Source organism: Canis lupus, chromosome 37 (genome assembly GCF_011100685.1).
Source record: "Canis lupus familiaris isolate Mischka breed German Shepherd chromosome 37, alternate assembly UU_Cfam_GSD_1.0, whole genome shotgun sequence".
Classification (NCBI taxonomy): domain Eukaryota; kingdom Metazoa; phylum Chordata; class Mammalia; order Carnivora; family Canidae; genus Canis; species Canis lupus.
This window is the reverse complement of record NC_049258.1, coordinates 8,582,242-8,604,537: the sequence shown is the minus strand read 5'-3', so window position 1 is coordinate 8,604,537 and position 22,296 is coordinate 8,582,242. Positions and strand designations below refer to the sequence as shown.

General features: G+C 39.0%; 1 protein-coding gene across 8 annotated transcripts in view; it reads left to right on the top strand.

The window, feature by feature from the left end:
* Positions 1 to 22,296, top strand: part of SATB2 (SATB homeobox 2) — a 289,546-nt gene that overhangs the window by 113,366 nt on the left and 153,884 nt on the right. For all 8 annotated transcript variants that reach the window (XM_038585272.1, XM_038585276.1, XM_038585275.1 and 5 more), the window contains one exon: positions 16,569 to 16,745. In XM_038585272.1, coding sequence (XP_038441200.1) covers positions 16,569 to 16,745 — 177 coding nt within the window. The remainder of the gene's footprint in view (positions 1 to 16,568; positions 16,746 to 22,296) is intronic.

Sequence of the window (22,296 nt, the reverse complement as noted above, 5' to 3'; positions counted from 1 at the left end):
TAGAATCAGTCTGTACATCTTAGATATCTTGTATATATATTATTATATTTATGTATATGTAAACAGACTTACCGTCATTTATTAGAGATTTAGGAATACGAATTTGAATTATTTTAATCTGAATTATTTTAAAAATATGGAAATCAGCTTTATTCCAGGCAAGACAGGGTAATTGTTTAGTATATCTGGCAAGGTATATTTGGTAGGCAGTCAGTTTTGGTGGTGGTTCTTTATTTTTCCTTTTTTAAAAAGAGAATTCAGTGTAGGGACTTTATTATATGCATACATTAAAAAGGCATTAACAGGGCTAGATAAATTCCAAATTATATTATTTTTTAGGTCTTTTTAGAGTGTTTAGGTTTCTGTTGAGAGAAAAGTGACCCAATTTTTCACCATTAAAAAAGTTTCTTGTAACTAATAATCTCACATTAGGTGTGTAAAATATGTTCATAATTTGTCTTATTTCAGGAAGCCAAACTTTATCCTACTTAGCGTGTGAATTAACAAAAAATTCTTTATATTCTTTTATCTAATAAGAAGGCTTTAAAAAAAAACTTATCTAACTAATGTGTAGTAACAGTACTTTCTGCTATCTTCCTTATATGAATGCTGAGGTACAATGGCATTTTGGAACATATTTAAAGATGGAGCATTTGACAAAAGTTGTATGTGTAACAGTTTGTCAGTGAAAAGTGACAAGTGGGAAATGACAAATGAAATGTTGGCATCATCACTCTTTATTTTGATAAAAATGTCTCAATTTGCAGTGATATAATACTGTTTCATATTATTTCATGAGTTGTGTGAGATGCATAAGGGGAATTTAGATTTTGTGAACGGAAAATTAGCAGCCCAAACTCTCTTTTCAGAAGCTTTGGCAGCACGTCCCCCCCCCCCCTCCCCAACTCCCCAAGAATAAGAACAGCAGTGAAATATTGGATCTAACCCATACATTTTAACTCATTATTTAGAAAGAAAAAAGAAAGAAAGAAAGAAGGAAAGAAAGGAAGAAAGGGTTTCAAGTAGAAGACCTTTATACTTAGCTCGAAAAATGAAGAGTTTGCCTTTTAGCTTCCATTCTTTTCTTTATAGTGATTTTAAAATGACTGATTTCCCTCTGCTGACTTTGATTATATGGGGCCTTTCTCACTTCCAATCACTACTGCTCTCTAGCATTAATTTAGGGTGCCAGTAAAGAGAGTTGTGAATTCCTTTTATTTTAAAGTGCAATAGAGGTTTGAAAATGTCTATGTGTTAAAAATGGATTTTTATATACAAAGGATTCATCATCCTACTACTTACGGGTAATGTGATAGATATTTCAAAGTCCAAGTAGACGGCCCTGAGTGAAATTGAGGTATGAGTTAAAACAAAAGCCAGTTGAGTACTTACAGATTTCCAAAAAAGCACAAATGTAGCCTCTATAGTGTCTTCTTTTCCATTTTCTGAAGTCACATTGGTTCCCTTATTGTCAGTGATCAGCCAAACATTTATTTTCTTCTTTTACATGAAACGAGCTCTGCAAGCACCTCATGCTACACAGTATTTATGTAAAAATGTTCCATGCTGGAGTTTCCAAAAGCACGGAACTCTTTCTATATAATTTTTTTGGTTTCAATTAGCAGAATTGTTTTCGTGTTTAATAGCAAGTGATTTAAAAATTATGGCAAAATCAGTATAATGAAGTGAAAAGACTACACCAGAAATGGTCTTCTACAACTTGTGTCTTTTTCCTCTCATTTGAAAAGTTTTACTTATTACAGATTTTTTAAAAACTAGGTAAAAATGACCTGAAATGGAATAAATGTGCCTCAAATGTGCCTACTGCCATAATTACATAAAAGTATGTAATTATGGCAGTAGGGTTTATGGGATGTATTTTCTCCATTTTTCACTGATGTGTGTGTATCTTTAAAACTTAAAAATAAACTTAGTGAATATTATAGTTATTAGTTTGGCAAATGCTTAAAATGAAGAAAAGAGCATTAATAGAAATTTCAGGAATCTGAACCTTGCGCTAAAGTTATCAGCCAATTATGGCAGCCGTAATGTAGATTTGTGGTTATGATACATGAGGACAGTAACACTCTGGGAAGAAGTAGATTTCCCTTTTAGTTGCTCACAGTCTAAGGCAAATTTGGATCTTCTCTTAACTAGTTGTCTTATCATTGGAATGGAGTTCTGTCTTAGCACAGTGGGTCATGAAATGATAGCATTTAACATGACAACAGAGATTAAAAAGTTCAGAGGAAATAATGCAAGCTACTACTTATAAACAGTGACTATTTGGTGCCCACTGATGGTTGCACAGTTACTGAAATGTGCCCGGCATGCTGCTCAGTGACTTTATTTGTTGAAGTGTTGGACCGATACGGAAAAAAAAAAAAAAAAAAAAAGAAAAAAATTAATAGAGACTCCAGTGAGAGCAAATGTTTTCCAAACCACTAAGATCTGACAGAGATGATTTGCATTTTTTGTAGAAACAATTTTAATTTCATCATGTTAAGCAGAGATATCTTTTTCTTTCTTTAAAACAATTTTTTTTTACTTGCTTTTGTATTTGGCTGGAAGGCAAGTGTATCAGTTCTTTTATGACTGAATATGATTGATTTTCCAATTTCCTGATTATTCCCTATATTAAGATTGCATATTTTTTTTATTGCATTTGTTCCAATTCTTTATATGTATAAGGAAAGGCAAAATTGATCGCTTATTAGGAAAAAGCATTCATATCAAAACTCTTTAAATGGCAGTGTTTTCAAAACATTCTATTTTTTTGGTTAACAGAACAAGAACTTTCTTTTATCATAATCCAAAGATGCTAACAGAGCAGCATGATAAATGTCTCTTTAAGTGTCGTAGTAAAAGAAAATGACTTGCCTTCTGAGGCAGTGGAGAGTTTATGTTGTTTTGGACCTATTTCCCAAGCAGTGATCGAAAACAGATTACAATAACAATTATACAGTCAGAAGATGCAATATCCATTTCTGCTTTAATTGAGTGAAAGAATAATAAAAACATCATTAAGAAAAATGAGGTGGACCTGTCACACAGTGTACACATTTTTAGTCCTGAAGAGGATGCAGAATTACTGAAATGCTTTTCACTTACTTTGTTGTGTTTATTAGCTAAAATCTGTCTTGGGGAGAGACCCTTTGGTGTTTGAGCCCCCCTAGAAAGTACAGAAAGGAGCCCCTGGGAGGTGGTTGCTCAGGAGACAATTGAAGGTGGTCACTGATTTTGTCTTCATAAGTTTGAGAAAGGAAATCACATTTTCTTAAACTCCACCTGAGGTATAACTACCTCCTCTTTTTGTTTTTGTTTTTATTTTTGTTTTTGAGCCTGTGTAAATGGAGGACGAAAGTAGTGAGTACTTCCCTACTCCAAAGCTGTCCTCCTAGGAGAGGTGGGTGTGATCCCTGGGCCTGCGGTTCTCCTTGCTCTGGTCAGAACCAGGCTGAAGTGGGGAGAGAGACTTGAGGGTGAACCCTGAGTGCCCTTATTTCTTCGCAGCCCACGTGGGGTGGTCGGGGACCCTGAGTTTCCACGTATGCGCATCACTGACATCCACTCCAGCCACAGAGACCGTCACTTGAGATGCCTGGGCTCTGGCCTCGGCTGGCAACCACCGGAGCCATTATTAAATCCATAATCCTTCACGTTGCTGAGCCTCCAGGCCTCATTCCCCAGAGTGGAGCTTTCAGCAACTTGGAGTGAGCTGGCCGGCAGCAGCCAAAATCAGTGGCTCGTTTCAGCCCGGGCTATATTTCTTACTCTGTTCCTAGAAACTGAACTCCTGGCAGCTTTGATGATGACAGTGGAGGTAGCCAGACAGTGGAGTTAACCCCTGCTCGTCGTGGGGGCTCTAAAGCTACAATGTTGGCCCTCAGAGCGTCTGGAACCCACGGTTGGACTCTGTTAACACAGTTAGGGGAGAATATTTCTTTGATCTGTAGCTAAGAAGTTTCTTGGGTTCAATATTTAAAAACCTTTCTGAGGATGGTAAAGCGAAAGGAATAAGATAGGATTGGTCTCATAATCCCAGAACTGTCCCAAGCATAATCCCCTTAGAGTGGAATTCATATCAAACAGCTCAAAAGGCTTTTTTTTTTTTTTTTAATCAGTTCAGAGAGTCTACTTAATAGCACCTTCATTAAAATACTTTTGTCAGCAAAGGGTTTTTCAGTTTTAACATTTACATAACCTAACAGCGGTGACGAATGCCACGAGCTTTAAGGGTCTATTAGTGGTTCCGTTTTTTCTGGACTTTATAATTTAAACCTAAACATTAATTCTGGGTGGAACTTGGCATAATGTATTTTTGCCTTGGAGGGAATTTTTGTTGTACAATTAAAAAAAGTTTTTCTTTTTTTTCCCCCTTTTTTGTACAGTCACCTTCTCCATGTCTCCCCTTCCCCAAGTAAATAACAGTTAAATAGTCAAGGTCTTAAAAGGGCTTATTTAAATTGGGCAGGGGGGGAAAGAGATGGATTATTTTAGGTGAATTTAACCATTTTCCATTAGTTCACATTGTAAACTAGTGCTTTTGTTATTGACGAAACCTGTGAGGCCGATAATGCGATGAAAATACTTTTCCAATCTCTCTCTTTCTCATGTATGAAACTCATGTGGTAAAATTTTAAATGAAATCAAATGTGATGACCCTTGAGACTTATAAATCAGTTCCTTATCTTCTTTATTAGGAGGTGAGAGACAAAAAATTCTTTATGTCAGCTGAAATTATAACATTGACTAAAAGGGAAGAGGTTGGAAGCTCGCTATTAGATAATAAAGTGACAGACACATCCCAGCAGTTAAGTATTTTGGAAAATTTAAAAAAAAGATCTTTTCTGTATGTTAATACTATGTTGAAGTTGAAATAATACAGGGATCTGATTACAAGGTAATTGTGAAATTAAAAACAAGTGAGGACACCAACCCTTGCCCACCCTTCGTCAGCGAATGACGACTTGTCACCCTCTGAAAACCAAATAAATCACTGTAGGCTTTGGTGACACTTTTCAAAGACCGTTAAAAGGGGAATAACATTCCCTCTGTGGCTGGGTGATACCCCTTGGATAGCATCCGGACGCTGGTGAAGGTGTATGCTGCGAGAAGAGTGCTCCCGGAGCAGAGTGGGGCAGAGCCAGGGTCCTCCTGACGCTTGGGCAGAGTCCAGCCTCCAAGGCTCCATTCAGACAAGATGTTGTGCTATAGGTGTGGCAAGTGTGGTGTCAGAGGACTAAACTCCCTTTATTATTGAGGGGGGATAAGAGGAGCAAATTATTCTCTGAAAGTAAGTTTTACATATTTAAGACCCAAGTAAATAAAGACTCTTTACAAGAGTAACTAAGGTAATCCTGATTTTTTTTCCCCTTCTCAAAGGAATCTCCAAGTAACATTCAGCAAAACTCACTCTATTTACAGTCCTGTTCCTGTAGTAAGTTTGAGCCTTAAGCACATTTTTATAGCTGACTTATAAACCCCCCCAAAACTAGAGCTTACCACTGAAGGCCTGCCAATGCTGTCACAAATGGCCATTAGTTACCAAGAGACTTTGAGGAGAATAAAAGCCACACAAAGAGCCGTGACTTTGGCGAGAACCGTTCTGTTGCATGTGTATTTTTTTGCCACCATGGCCAAACTGTCAGCGGCGGGAGGCGACCCGCACGTTCAGGATTGATACGCACGCTCTCCCGTGGAAATGTATAGAATTCCAATTAGCACAGGGTCAGAGTATAAATGTACCTCTTTTCACACTGTTCCAAGTGGTTAGTGGAAAACAAGCTGCAAAGTAATTCCCTTGGCCCCCCAATAAAAAGATTTATAGCAAAATAATTCCCAGCCCCATAATGGGACTGTTGTAGGTTTGTGTTTGATATTTATAAAACTGAAATACAGTCCGTGTACCCAAACTAAACATTTATTGTAAACAAGTTAACTGCCAAGAGCTTATAGTCTGTCAAACATAATTATATTGAAGATTGATGTATAGCTCGAAAGCGGGTTCAAGGGAGACGTTCTCTTTACCCAGGGAGAGCCTCTGAGGTGCAAGTGTCTTCTCCCTTTGATAGAACTCTCCGAGTCCTCTTTCTGGCTGCCAGCCTCTCGGGCATATAATAAACACAGGCTCGCTCTTGGAAAACAGATCACTTTGTCGATCCTGCTTCTGTTAACGAAATAAAGAGATGCATTTCTGTCCACGGGAACTGTTAGGTATCGTTTCTTTCGTCGTCTTCATGTCCCCTCGGGTAGCGATGGGGCGAAGAGGAAGTGGCTCCTCTCTCCACGAGGGGCCGGGCACCCTGGCCACCCTGCGCTCGCCTCGGCTCACCCCAGAAGGAACCCCTTTCTCCTTTAACGCAGAGTTTGAAAAAGAGTCCTAGACTTGTCTTTTCTGTTATTTTGTGGTGGATTTAGGAGATTATATCTTTTGGAACTGGCCCTTTGGGGGTGAAACTACATAAATATGCTTGATTTTGTGGCTCAGAAGTTATTCGAGAGTTCAAGAAATTAGGAATCCGGGGAATCCAGAGGTGGAATCGTGGAGATTGAGATGTTTCGTATCTGGGATTACCCCAGATTTAAAAAGGTGCGGGATTCTTTCAGGGTCTTTTGCTTTAATGAAGGTAGAAACTTGTATTATCTATTCAATGGAGATTTATCATCCTTCTTCCCCCACCCTACGTCAGGGGTGGGGGCCCAAATAAATCACTTTAGGCTTTGGTGACACTTTTCAAAGACCGTTAAAAGCGGAATAACGTTCCTCCTGTGGCTGGATGATACCCTTTGGATAACATTAAAGATGAAAATAAGATTTTCAGTGAATTTGTATGTTGTAGCTGAAGGGATGTCTTTAGTTGTTTTTAAATATTAAATTTAATATTCTCTCTTGGAAATTATGTACATCACAAAGGGGATGTCTTAGAATCATAGAGCGAAAAAAATATATGAGTTTTCTCTGTTCTCTTTTTCTTATTTAAGTAATTGGTGTAAATTGCACAGGTACCTATATACTTAAAATGTCTTGTCTGGGAAGTATTCCATCAGTGGGGACCTGAGCTTCCCCAGTCCGTATGCTGGGTTTTATTAACTTCATCTCAGTCACAATAATAATATCCTATGTATTGCGATCCAGAGATCTCGGTGTACCCTTAGGGAACTGCAGAATGCACACTATGATTTTGACTTTCTTGCTCCCTCCTTGTTCTTTTTCTTCTCCTAGTGTCAGCCCTTTCAAGGGCTTGCTTGCTATCACCTATCTGTGGAGGCATTTGTTGGGTACGAGAATGAGGGTGGCTTTTAGTGGTGCTGGCTGCCCGGCTAAGCTTGGCTTTGTGCAATCTGCATTCACTTCACCGTGATGATTTTTACCCATCTATTAGACACCCCTACGTGTTTTGCTGTTTTATCCCTAAACATAGAGAGTAGGATTTCCTTTTGTAAGGAGAAAGCCTTTTATTTTTTACTATAAAAACTTCACCTTTTCAGGTTTTTATTTGATAAAAATCTCTCCACTCTAGTATGATTTCCTTTGGGGCTTTGCACCAGTGTTTGATCTCAATTTTTAATAATTTTGGTGAGTTAAACTCCCCAAAGAAAACATGCTTGTGCTATGAAATATTCCCTCTAGAAATCTGGGTAGTCTTGTCTTATTGAGAGCCGAGTGCTTGATTCCTTTATTAATTTCTTGCTAGTGAACCTCAATACAGTTAACCTTTCCTTAACACTACACTGGAGAAATCAATCAAAGATTTTTTTTTATTTTAATTGTTAAATTAGGTAGAATAACATTTAGGCAAAGCTCAAAACCTGAGGTGATAAAGCAAATGTTAGTATAAAGACAATTTTTATTGACTCTCTTCCTGACTTTTGGGACTCTACATTCCAAATAGCTTTTCCAGGGAGGATAATGAGAATGAGGGGAGCAGCACATACATCTCCACCTAAATGCTATCTGAAAAATTATCTTCTCAGACACCTCTAGAATAAAATTTTATATTACGAGGGACATAAATATGAGTATTAGTAAATTATGGTGTACTTATTTTAACATACCATTGAGTCTCAAGACTATATTAATATATGCATTTATAACCCACTATGAAAAGAACCTCAAAAATTTAGTTTTGACCTAAGGGATACTTAATGTTTGAAGTCCTCTGAGATAATCAAACTTCCATATTCTACTTTTTTCCTAATTTTTTTTTTTTTAATTTCGGGGTCAGTAAACATTTGTCACTCTGATTTAGAAAAGATGTTGCAGTCCTTCAGTGTAGGATGTATAGGACTGCAGATCAGATCTCCAGGGTTTCAGGATGAGTACAGTCACAGAGCACAGTGCTGCTAGCCACTTGAGTCTTACACCCAATAGACTGCGATGCCTTCCTTGAGTCTTACACCAATAGACTGATAAGCCAACAATTTCTGTCAATAGTGGTCACACACCGCCCTGGAGAACATGGAGTGAGGTCCTAAGTCCACTTGTGTGGATTGTTTCTTAGAAAGCCTTTCTTGTGTGCAGATGCTGAATGCAATGCAGTGCAAATCTTTTCTTATATGCTGATGTGATGGGTGATGGGTTTACCTGGGAAGTAACAGGGAAAAAAAGCAGAACTGACATTGCCTACTAATGGTGGTTATTATTAATGTCTAGCTAGAATAGCATTTTGTTAAACTGAACCAAGATTTGTTTTGGACTTGCTATCAGTCAGGCTCAGGGATGGAGCAGGGAGTGAGAGAGTGAAGAAGACTTATCTAAGTCCAGCCCATGTTGGAGAAGGAAAAGGCAGGCTTCTCATTCACTCTAACTGGAGGTTCCTGACATCAGGGAATTGAGTTCCGTGGGATCAGGCTTGCTATGGCCCAGTTCCCAGGTGTAGCTCAGGCTTTTTTGTTTAGATAAGTAGCCACACTGTGCCTCCTGTGTGCCTGTGAAATCCTGTTTTGCAAACTGCCCGGCCAACTTGATCCTGCTACCACACTTCTGTAAATGAGGAGTATTGAGAGACGCGGAGTTTATCCTGCAGCCTTCAGATCTGACTTCAGGTTGAATTGTGATCTCTCAATCTGGGGACAGGCTTGGAAGACCAGAACCCATCTCCTTCCCCTACCACTTTAAGCTCAGTTTGAGCCTTTAGGGTGATAATAAGAGAGGACTAGAGTTCACGAGGCTGCCCCACCCCTGGCCTATTTTTGTTCTTATCTTCCAAAGTTAAGATCTGCCTCAGGGGCTGCTTGGTAGTGTCTGGTTTTACTAGACATGATTCTGAGAATAAAGTATTTCTTGATAATCTTACTTCCCCACCCCACTTCCTAAAGGGAGAGAGGCATCAAGGAGCTTTATTGTTGAAACTTTATTTGGAGATTTAACCTTGAGTTACAAATAACTGGGTCATGGATGAACGTGAAATAAAATTTCTGCATATATGACTTAATATGCCCTTAGAGTAATTATTAAGCAAATTTTACCTTCTCCATCATTGGAGGATTAACTGTGTTCCTCCACCTTTGAACAACACAGCTTGCCCCACCTCTTGCCAGCTCTTGCTTCCTCTTCAGTGAGACTTAAAAAGAAAGCCAACAACAAAGACAAATGAATTAATCCTTTAGAGAATCTTTGTTCACAAGCAAGGGTCAGAGAGAAACTTTGGAAAGTGGGGCAGCTTAGAGGAGCCTAGAGGACCTCTAGTCTACCTGTGGATAGCTCCCTGGCTCCCAGATATTTTTGCTCCCCCACCACGCCAAGACTGGTGAAAACATTTTTTTTATTGCATTACCTGAAATTCCATTAGAAGTTAATGTGGGATACGATGAGTTTCTTTTACAATGAAAATATATCTATCTGGGATGCCTGGGTGGCTTAGCAATTGAGTGTCTGCTGGGGTCTGGGGATCCCAGGTCTGGGGATCGAGTCCTGCGTTGGGCTCCCTGGGAGGAGCCTGCTTCTCCTTCTGCCTATGTTTGCCTCTCTCTCTCTCTCTCTCTCTCTCTCTCTGTCTCTCTCTCTGTCTCTCATGAATAAATAAAAAATAAAAAATCTTAAAAATATATATCTATCTAAGGAGATTAAAGGACTGCTAAACCATTCAAACAGCAAAGTGTAGCATCTTTTTATCTATTAATCTCTTTGGAATTTTTGAGCTCAGACCCTGGGGGAATGGGAGGCTGGAGTGGAATGGTGGAATGTGGAGCCTCTGGTTACTATAGCTCAAGAGGCTGGGTGCCTGGGAGAGGACAGCAGGGGTAGAAAAGAGAGTAAGAAAGACATACTTGATCCATCTTGAAATTTTGCTTGGGACCCGAAGAAGGAGGTAAGGGGCACCGTGTTCTTCCTTTCTGTTACTTGCTGCAGTTTTGGTGCTCAGACTTGCCTTTGTTGTTTTAGGGTGGGAGGAAGCATGTAGAGGCTAATACTAAAGGTTAGTACTGAAGTTACTTCTTGTCTGTGAATGGGGGGGGGGAGGTGTGTGTGTGTGTGAAGAGATGGAGAGAGATGGGGGAGGGGAGGGAGGATGAGGTTTTAGAACAGGTAAATTGTTTTGTTTTTCTAATAAATTGGCAATTAGAAAAGATAGTTGCCACCCCTCGCTCCTTCCTCTCCCAGCCCTCTGGTAGACCCCATGCTCACTCGGTTTACACGGTAGAATTTGTTTCAGTGTTTTAGGGTTCTGTGATTTATTGATTGTGGTGGTTGCTAAGTGTGGTGCTTTACTCCACGCTGAATTTTATACGGAGAGCAGATATGAGAGGCTCTGCCCTAAAGCCTTTGTAATCTTCAATTAGCCCTGGGACCTTCTCAGGTGATAGAACCAGATATACTGCCAGCTTCAGGGAAGGGAGTGGGCCCCGTGGCTGCCTTCCTTCTGAAAATAGACGGTTTCAGGAGCCCTTGGGAAGAGAGGAGGATAAAGGTTGGCCTCCTATCATCTCACACTGGCTACTGTCCTTCAGGGGGCAGGTCTAAGAATGAGGGTGGACCCAGGAGACAAAGGGGTTGGGCTGGAGGCTGGAGCCCACTCTCACCTACACTAGAGCGTGACTCATTATTTGAGCCTTTCCAGAGTGACTAAAGAGCAGGGACTCCTGTGTGCCTAGCTCAGTGCCTCACATGTCAAAAGGTGAATTTACTTCTAAGCAATGCATGTCACTTTTTGGACTTTGCAAGCAGTGAAGGGGCCTTTACTAAAAGGCCAAGCCCTTCGATTTTTATGGGTGTGGGATTCCAAGTGTAGTTATTCATCCCCAAGAAAGCAGCGTGCTTGGGGTTTAGATTGGCTAACCTCAGCAGTTCTACTTGTGCCTCGCTCGGTTTCTTTGAGCATGTTTGTTTCCTCATTTACTGGGTGAGAAGAATAATACCCTCTCATAGAGTAGAGGTGGGGAGAAAGATAAAGGTATGTGTGTATGCTAGAGTACGTAGTGAGTTAGCAGGTGTTACACGAGTGCCAGGTTGTTTTGTGTGACTTGTGGAAAGCAGTATAATCCTATCTTCTAGACCCTCGCTGCTGGACTTTCTCTTTCATCTTTCGATTGTTGAGGTGAGGTATCCAGAGCATTACAGGTCACTTAGGTCACTTTCATGTCGGTGTTGTGGCATTTCCTGAAAGCTGTAATTGTTCTTTAAAATGAAGGGAAGGGAAAAAAAAAATCAAAAACCTTTGCCTTATTAAAGAAGTTGGATTAATATAGTTAGAAATAAAACAATGGCCTGCACTTTGCCTGATGCAGAGAAGATGTCATGTTAGATTTTGGAGTTTAACCAACAGTACATCTGTCCTCAAGTCTCCTAAGATCTGGAACACAGAAGAAAGATAACTGAGGGGCATCCAAGAAATGCTCAAGACAATTGCACAATTGTCTTAGTTATCAGTTTGTGATGACTTTATCCTGTGTCAGAAAAACCATTGTATATGTTGGTGTTGGCAGATTGCTTGGAGCAGCTCTCATAGAAATATAATGAGCCACATGTAGGATTTAAAATTTTCTAGTAGCTTCATTTAAAAGAAGTTAAAGAAACATGAAATTAATTTTGATATTATATTTTACTTAGTGCATCCAAAATATTTTTACTTGCAGGTGATTTTTAAAAATTATTCATGATATATTTACTTTATTTATATTTTGGTATTACATAATTGAAATTGAGTGTGTATTTTACATTTATAGCACATCTCAGTTGAGGACTAGTCACATTTCATGCATTTAGTTGCCACATGTGGCTAGTTACTACCGTATTGGGCAAGCAGTTTTAGAGTATAAAATATGTGTTTTTAAAAGTTTCACCCCTTTGTTTGGGGCACATGGAACACCTTAAGTAATTCAATGATTAGGAGTATCATTTTTATTCTGAAGAACAGATTTTTAGTAAATTTCATGAGCACTGATTATGGACGCTGAAAAAAGTTACTAGTTTCTTATTTTCCTCTGTATTAATGGTATTAATTGACGGTATCAATACTGGTTTTGAAAAAAGAAAAACAAATAGATTGCACTGTTTGACAGCTGCCAGACAGCGTAACTATTTCACAGTGCTTAATCCTCACAACAACTCTGTGATGTAGATACTATTATTTGTGTCTTAGCTGGGAGGAATTTGAGCCCCAGAGAGGTCAAACAAATTATCAAGGTCCTATAATAGGTAAAGAATGACAGCGGCAGGATTTGATCCAGGAGTTGCCTGCTTCCTAACACAGAGCTAGTCACCACCACATTTGACCATCTCGCATTTGTCTCTGTTCCCCTGGCTACTGTGGTGAAGATTAGGTTCCTTTATAATCATACGCACTTCAGAAATAATGTCACAATGAGAATGACAATTTGAGCATTGGAACTAATGACAGTTGGGAAAATGCATTTTTCTAGTGGAAAGAATATCCTGCTTATTTTGCCTCTGTGACAACAGAATTTACCACTCATCTCAATTGTCAGAACAATTCATCTTTAGCAAATGGCTGGGACTGTGTGCCTGTCCTTTAGACGAAACTACCTGCTTAACCTGCCACAATTGTAAAAGGCTTAGCGAGGTTTATAATCAAAGGTTCAAAGTTCCCTACTTGATCATCTGGAAATGGGTCTGTGCTACAATAAAAGAAAAATAATGCCATAAGTTCCAGATTCAGGGCTAGAAAAAGAATTTCTTTTTTCTTCTTGATCATTTCTAAATTTTGTTTAAATACATTTTAGTTTTATATTGTTATTCTTTTATTGGAACTTTTTAATTCTTCCCATTCTTAATTGATTTTTTTGAATTGCTTTTCAAATACTCTCCCTATCTTTTCATTCACTGTCACTTTTTTCTCTTTTCTTTTTTCTCTCTTTGGTCTGGAGAGAGTGAGGGGGAGCAGCCGGGACTAAATGGAATGTCTTTTTTTTTTTGACATATATTTCTACTCATCCTTTTATAGTTTTTTTTCCAGGGATTTGCTGATTTTAAGTTTTTAAAACCTATGCCTTAATTTTCTTCCTCACGCTTGACCCCAACTGTACTGTTTTACCATTTTTCATTTCTCTTGCTATTATTACTAGTAATCACACTTATTTTTCCTCTTCCTTTGTAAAAAGTGTGTTTCATTGAAAAAAATGTCATAATTGCTTAGATCTATGAAATTCTAGTAAAAAGGTACATTTTTCTTTATATAACGACTCTATTTTTTAGTAGCTCATTTATGTGCTTTCAGACTATAAATTCTGTCGTCATACACTTGTGGTTAATATTGTTTTATTTTATAAATGACCTCAAAGTCTTTTTTTTTTTCTTCTTCTTTTTTTTTTTTTTTTTTTTTTAAATTTTTATTTATTTATGATAGTTACACACACAGAGAGAGAGAGAGAGGCGCAGAGACACAGGCAGAGGGAGAAGCAGGCTCCATGCACCGGGAGCCTGACGTGGGATTCGATCCCGGGTCTCCAGGATCGCGCCCTGGGCCAAAGGCAGGCGCTAAACCGCTGCGCCACCCAGGGATCCCTTTTTCTTCTTCTTTCTTTCTTTAAAAATAGGTGATGCCTGTGAAGGATGGGTGTTTGCTTTTTGACTGGAAGGAGTTATTGCTCTCATGTGGGATAACTGCTTTCTTTAATTACTGAACTAAAATGTTTAGGAAATATTTTGGTAACTGACTCTTTCAAAACATAAGTTCTTGAATAGTATAGACCCCTTTAATGCCGTATTTCGTATCTCAATCCTTGAACATTTTAATTTTAAAAATTAATAGGGTCTTAGGTTTTTTTTTCAGTTGACCACAGACTTGAGGAAGATTTATGGTTCCTAAGTAATGGATACATGATCACTTATGGAGGCAACTAGATTCATTGAAAGGCCTTATCTGTGATTCCCAGATGTGTGACACTCAGATGTTGACATTAGGAACTGCACATGGATTTTCAGCATTGAAACTTATGTACACATAGGTATTAGTGGTGAGGTAGCTTATGGCACCACTGACTACATGGCCCTAAGTGTGCATACACTGAAATCATTAAAAGTAGAAATCAACCTGCTTCCTTGGACAAAGATCATATACCAGTATGTAAGAGTTAAAAGGTCTAATTAGGGGTTATTCTCTGCTGGTAAGGACTGATGGATAGGTCCTATAAAATGCCATTATGCTTGCTTGGGAAGATTTTTACAACACCTTCAACAGCATTGAGGGAAGGACCCATATCATACTTGCTCTTACCTGTGTCTCTGAAGCCACAGGGGATACCTGGCACACAGTAGGTGTTTGGGAAATAAAAAATGGATAAATGAATGAGCACAAAGATAATTTGGAGGCAATCTAATTTATGTTATTCATTTCACGTCTTACATACATTTGGGAATAAATTGGGCATAAATAAGCAAGCATGCCGGTACTGGTCACAATTAAAAAAAAAATATTTTATAAGGCATCACGTGGCCAGGCAGGCTAAATTACCTCGTTTGTCTAAAACAATCAGTCTGCCTCCACCCTTATTTCCTATTTTCCATAAATCCATACCACAGATAGTATATTTGGCTAACAACCATGATGCTGCCGTATTGTTCTTAAGAGTGAGTACAGAGTCAGTAGTTGTCCCAGGGAATGGTATGGTGTGACTTGTTAGACTGTTGTGCTGGCTTAATAATAATTACCATGATCCTTAATGATAACAATTCTTAATAAGTATTATTATTGTTAATAATGATTATATTTAATAATTACACCCTATACTTATTATCTTTAATAATAATAATTAGCACATGGGAACCAGTTGCACCATTGTATTATCTTTAGAACAAAAACCTACATCTGTGACCTGGTAGTTTGCAGAGTGTCTGCTCCCACCGTCAGCTTTCCAGATCAGAGTGACTCAGGAGGCTTCTAGGGTCTAGGCAGAGGGGAGGGGCTTTTAGAAGAACTCCCCGTGCAGCCTGTGTGTCACAGGCAGAAGCCCATATGCCATTTTCACAGAGCTCTTATTTTTATTGTAAAGTGCCTTCAGCAGTGACCAACTAATTGTCCACCTCCCCTTCATCTCTCCGCTGGCCCGGCCCACCTGTCCTTTATAACTTCTGGTTTTCTTGCACGAAGAGAGAAGACCCAGAACAGATCTTATTCCATAACATACTAATTTGTGTGAATTACATGGGGCAGAGTCCATGTTTATTACTCGTATGTTGGTAAAACTTTGATCTTCTTATGCCTTGGCTATGTTTAGATTTAAATGCCTGTATGACTTTTTTAAAAATAAAAAACAGTTTATAAAAAAATCTTCGGCGAATTAAACATTTTTTAGCTTTTCACACTTTGATACAAAGCAGAGAAATATTTCAGTGACAACAGATTTCAACAGATTTTCAACTAGACTAATTTGCTTTATTCTTTAGGGTAGTTTACTTCTTTTCTCTGAAAACACAAGAGGAGACAATTCCCTTGATAGTGGTAACTGGTGTTGATATGTAAAATAATAATTTAAAAAAAAGGACAAAGTTTTACATTTGGGTGTATATTTTGACATAAGTTAAATGTCAGTTAAGATTTTTGTGAGCACGGTATTTCCAGGCTAATTGATGACCTATTTACCAGGATTTAGAAAGATTAAAAGATGTAAGAGTGACTTTTTAAAAATTCCTATTGACTTTCTTAGACATATTCACATGATAGCTTAGGCCCTGAAATGAAATATGCCTCTCTACTAGGTATCTTACATTTCCAGACAAAAGCAGATCTGATCTGGAAATACTAGTCCTAATTAACAGTTAGTGCTAAAACCGTAGACGTGAAGGATGTACAGGTCTAGAAGGTCACCTCGACCTCAGCTATGTGCCAGCTGTGGAGTGAGGGTCTCAGTCAGGACACCTCTGATTGGCAAACTCCACACTTTAGTGGCTGGAATCCGAGGGCTTCTGCCCTTGTGCAGGGCAATTCTGCTGCAGTTCTGGTAGTAATAAGGAAGGTGGGGGGGCATCCGCCTAAGAGGCTTGCTTGATCTAAAGCATTGTCGATCACAGACGAGTAACTTTTATAACTGCCTCTTCCCTTCTCATCACGGTGACTGAGATTCGCTTTGTAATGTTTGTATTTTGCTCTTGAATTTTGTTTCTGCAGGTTTGATGATTCCTGTCTTTTGTGTGGTGGAGCAGTTGGATGGCTCTCTTGAATATGACAACAGAGAAGAACACGCAGAGTTCGTCCTGGTTCGAAAAGATGTGCTTTTCAGCCAGCTGGTGGAGACGGCGCTCCTGGCCCTGGGGTACTCCCACAGCTCCGCAGCTCAGGCACAAGGTATTAATGTGTGTCCCCTCTCCTCCCCTCGCCTCTGTGTGTCCTGATTTGAGGAAGAATATGTTTCCTGAAACAATTCTCCAAACAAGGGTTGGAGGAGAATGATCACGCTTAACATCTTTTCCAGACAATGAATAGCAGAATGTTTCTTGCAGCATCTTGTTTTCTGGTTGCTTTGGCAAGCATTTGACCAGCACCTCTAGGCCCACCAAAAGAAATATGCATTTTAAAATGCAGTACTCATCATAGGTTCGTTGGTGTTGATGGTTCTGTTATTTTCTCTAAGTAGTTGAAGTAGTGTTCTCAGAGTATGGAGATATTTGGTCCTAACTATCCAAACTTTAATACGTGATTTATAAGCTTTCATTTTCCTACTTTTATTTATTGCTTTGGGCCTGCAGCTTCTGCACTTTACACTCAGCTTTTAATTAAGCAGAAGAAAATGGATGTATTTTACCAAACTTTTGTATCTTTGATAATTGCTCTAATTTCAGAGTAGTCCAGTCAGTAAAATTAAGAAAAAATAAAAAATAAAAAGAAGCAAAACAAAACAACAACAACAACAAAAATCTCAGTGTCTTTGTGATCAATTCATTTTATCTATTTAATTAAATATTGTGTCATTATTCTGTGTGAATTGTACAGTACTGGGGAGCCCATTGTTATTTCACTCTGAAGCATTAGCCATTGTTCTTTCATGGCAAGGAGTTGACAAAACAAATATCCCCTAAACCTTGAAAAATGAAAAAAAAATTTTTTGACCCAGTGGAATGATTATTATCGTATTTTAGCTGTAGTGATTGAATTGTATAGTTTATGATAATGATTACAACCAAGGGAGGGAAATATGTGACTTCCTGGTCTTGTTTTATCTATTAATTTTCTATATTACTATTCTTATTTAACATTTGTATATGTACCACAGATTTTTGCAATGTTTTTTATAAGTCCCTCATTATATAAATCCTGTCAGTCAGAGCCTCCATTTATTCAGATAAGAAAACTGTGAGAGATTAAGCAATAAATACAAAGTTACAAATATGGTGACCAAAGACATGGAATTTAATATCCAAGCCCTTGACTCTGATTCTGTAAGCAGTTCATCACCATCTTAAAAAGGTTTTAAGTTTTTTAATCAGATTTTAATTCCATCGAGAGAGCAACCCATCTGAAACCAGGGGTTGGGAATATTTTCCCAGGGCAGGTAGTACACCATGGATCATCATGAGTCCAAGCGGGGTCTGAATCCGAGTGCTTGGCCTGTCGGGTGCAGTAATAACAGCTGAACTGTTAAGTCCACTGCTTTCAAAGTAGTGTGATAAAGGATGATTCATTTCCTTTCTCTGACGACTTTCTTGTGTAAGGGATTCAAGATTTGATCCCGAGCAAATTGCATACTGGGCACCATTGCTTTTATTTTATGCTATGTGCCTAAATGAAATAAAAGAAACCCCCCTCTTCCCCCCATAAACTTTTCATGCCATTTTAGGGATATTTTTTCATGAATGTAAAGGTCATTGTATCCCACTGCTTGCATCCTGGTGTGCCAGCTTCCTGTTTGACAGGGCTATCCATCTCAGTTAGCACGGCTGCTCAACGCGCCGTGAGCTCACATGTGGAGCACAGAGCACTAAGTGGCCAAGATTTGATTCTTGGCACATGCTCAGGGAAGGGGCTCTCAGGAAATTTGCACTAGGGAGCCACACTGTTCCATTCAGTGGTGTGGACTGAGAGTTCTACCCACCAAGGTGAGATAGATACACTAGCAAGGGGTATGGTCTACAGTGGAGGATTAGACAGGAGAAAAGTCACAAGCAAATATTTGCTTCCCCAAAGTTTTTGAAAACCGTGGTTAGAAAATACTGAATATTACACTTGAAAAAGTTGAATCGACATTCTGAAGGTACTCTAGCTCACAGTTAATACTTTATTTTGTGGGTAAACAAAGGTTTTAGCACTAGGTCCTGTACTATAATTTCAGAGGGGGAAAAATTGCAGTTTGTTTAGTTTTAAATTAGGCTGATCTCTGTTTTGGGTAAATGGAAAAACTTGGAATTGTTTGTATTGAAATGAACGTGTTAGATCTTTGTTGTCATTTGGATCATCAAATATAGGCAATTTGCTGCGTATTTATTACAGACCAAACAATGTATGATAAGACTGGTCATTTGTGTGCTGGGCAAGCATCAGAGTGCGAGAAAGCTAGAAAAGGAGGTAGAACAAAATATGACCGCGCAAAGTCCGGAGTTTGTATGGGTCTAGTTTTGTTTTGTTTCGTTTTGTTTTGATTTTGTTTGTTCATTGTTTAGGTAATTCTCCCAAGGTGAGAACGTCATTGGGTGACCTAGCAAATCTATTTGCAGCAGAGAAACAGCATTTCTGAACCCTCTTCTTCCTGTGTTGGAAAAGTTGGGCAGAACTAAACTGCAAGGAGAGTGGGTTGCTTGAGCCTATTTTATTTATTTTTTAAAAAACATTTATTTATTATTTTAGAGAGAGGGAGAAAAAGAGAGCACAAGCATGCGAGAGTGGGGTGGCGGGGAGGGGCAGAGGAAGAGGGAAGGAGAGAATCCTAAGCAGGCTCCGTGCTCAGGGTGGAACCCCATGTGGGGCTCCATCTCTCAACCCTGAGATCATGACCTGAGCTGAAATCAAGAGTTGGGCGTTTAACTGACCGAGCCACCCCGGCACCTTAGCCTATTTTAAAAATTGAGGCTCTTGAAACATGATTTTTTATCTTGATGTGACATAAAAAGCTTCAATAATTGAATTGGATGGTACTCAAATTGCCCCAGAAAGAGAAAATATATTAGCAGCGTCATTATTTTGAAGTGATACTCAGGTCCTGATGACAAGGTAGGGCCCTTGTGCTTTTCTGAGTGTGGAGTAGTCCATTCCTTTTTTGAGAGGGCATTCCCTTCCAGTGAGCTTAAGAGACTTCAGTAAGAGAATATTTGTTTCTAAAGGATGTTAGAAATTCCACTAAAATGGAGTTCAGTGATTTCCAACAGCAACCCCCCCCCCCCCACCACCACTTTACAATAACCTGTATTTGAAGCCACATACTGGGACTCAAAAAAGATTAGGGCAAAAGATAAATTGATAGGCACAGTGCTTCTAACTGACCCAAACCCTCCATTTCCCAGGACATATACCATTAACTCTCTGATTCTCAAGGATGAAATCCAGGATACATTTGATGGGCTGTTTTGCATATGCATTAAAGTCAAAAGATGGCAGGCTTTTTGCTTTTCCTGGAGTAGATAGCCTAAAAGCTAATGAATAACAAGCACATTTTATGGTGGACCTTGAGTCCGTATCCCTGGATCAAAAGTGTTCTAGTTTTAGAAGAGTGTTAACCTAGGGAACTGCTATGTAGTAACCCTCCTCACTCCCTCAAATTAAACTTGGTCATTCCCTTTCTTCTTTCCTTTTCATCCTTTCAGTTCTGCCCCATAAAGCTTTTGGTAATAGCTAGGTATCACTCCACATCGTGGAGAGAATTCTTTATCCTACCAAGTGTTCGTAATTGCTAACGTGGGTGGTGGATTTGGGGAGATGGCGGTGGCAGCAACATGATTCCTCACTGTGCACATTTGATTGAATTTGTAACTGGACAAGGTTACAAGGTTATCTTACCTCCCTTCTGCTTCCTGTAAATTTTAAAATAACTTTTATAATTTTATTTATATATATTTTTATTGAGGTATAATTGACATAAACATACTGGTTTTAGGTATATAACATAATGATTTGATATTTGTGTATATTGTGAAATAATCACCCCAATGAGTCTGGTTAACATCCATCACCAACATATAGTCACAGAATTTTTTTTCCTTATCATGAGAACTTTTAAGATTTACTCTCTTAACTTTCAGATATACAATACAGTATTATTAACTGTAGTCACCATAGTGTACATTATATCCCCAGGACTTATTTATTTTATAAATGGAAGCTTGTATCTTTTGACTCCCTTACCCCTTTTGCCCACCTTACCCACACCTCTGGCAACCACCAATCTGTTCTCTGTATCTATAAAGCTTGTTTTTTTGAATTAAAAAAATTTTTTAGGATCCACTTAGAAGTGAGATCATATGGTATTTGTCTTTCTCTGAGTTATTTCACTTAGGATAATGCCCTCAAGTTCTATCCATGCTGTCACAAATGACAAAATTTCTTTCTTTTTTATGGCTCAGTAATATTTGTATGTGTGTACACCACATTTTCTTTATCCATTCATTCACTGATAGACACATACATAGTTTCCCTCTCTTGGCTTTATGAATAATGCTGCAGTGAACATGGCTGTGCATATATCTTTTCAAGTTAGTTTTCCTTTCCTTTCCTGAGGGAAGGGAAGCGGAAGGAAGGGAAGGGAAGGAAGGGAAAGGGAAGGGAGGGAAGGGAAGGGAAGGGAAGGGAAGGGAAGGGAAGGGGGAAGGGAAGGGAAGGGAGGGAGGGAAGGGAGGGAAGGGGGAAGGGAAGGGAAGGGAAGGAAGGGGGGAGGGGGGAGAGGGAGGAGAGGAGAAGGAGAGGAGAGGAGAGGAGGAGAGGAGAGGACGAGGAGAGGGAGGCGAGAGGAGAGGAGCGGGAGAGAGGGAGAGGGAGGGGGGGGGGGGGTGGAGGGGAGGGTGGGGGAGGGCGGGGAGGTGAGGGGAGGGGGAGGAGGGCGGGGGGAGGGGGGTGGAACGAGGCAGACGTGAAGTCGGAGCTGATCAGCATACTCTCTCCTCGCTCATCTGCGACTCCTTATCCTTCTCTCTCCTCTCCTCTCCTCTCTCTTCTCTTCTCTTCTCTTCTCTTCTCTTCTCTTCTCTTCTCTTCTCTTTTCTTTTCTCATTACTGTTTTCTTTATTTGGATAACTCCTGAGTGGAATTTCTGGGTCATATGTTAATTATATTTTTAATTTGTTGAGGAGCCTCCATACTGTTTTCCATAGTGGCTGCACCAATATATATTCCCACCAACAGTGCACAAGTGTTCCCTTTTCTCCACATCCTTGCCAATACTTGTTATTTCTTGTCTTTTTGATAACATCGATTCTAACAGGTGTCAGGTGGTATCTTACTGTGGTTAGATTTACGTTTCCCTGATAAGTAGTGGTATTGAGCATTTTTTTAATGTACTTGTTGCCCATCTGTATGTCTTTGGAAAAATGCATGTTTCGATTCTCTGTTCATTTTTTAATTAGTTTTTTCTTTTTTTTTTTTTTTTGTTTTTGTTTTTTTTGCTATTAAGTAGTATGAGTTCTTTATGTATTTTGGATATTATCCCCTTATCAGATATATGATTTGTAAATTTTTTTTCCTCATTTAGTAGGTTGCCTTTTCATTTTGTTAGTGGTTTCCTTTGCTGTGTAGAAGCTTGTTAGTTTGATGTAACCCCACTCATTTATTTTTGCTTTTATTGCCTTTGCTTTTGGTGTCAGATCCAAAAAAATCATCTCCAAAACCTATGTCAGGGAGCTTACTACATGTGTTTTCTTCGAGGAGTTTTATGGTTTCAAGTTTTATACTCAAGTATTTAATCCATTTTGAGTTCATT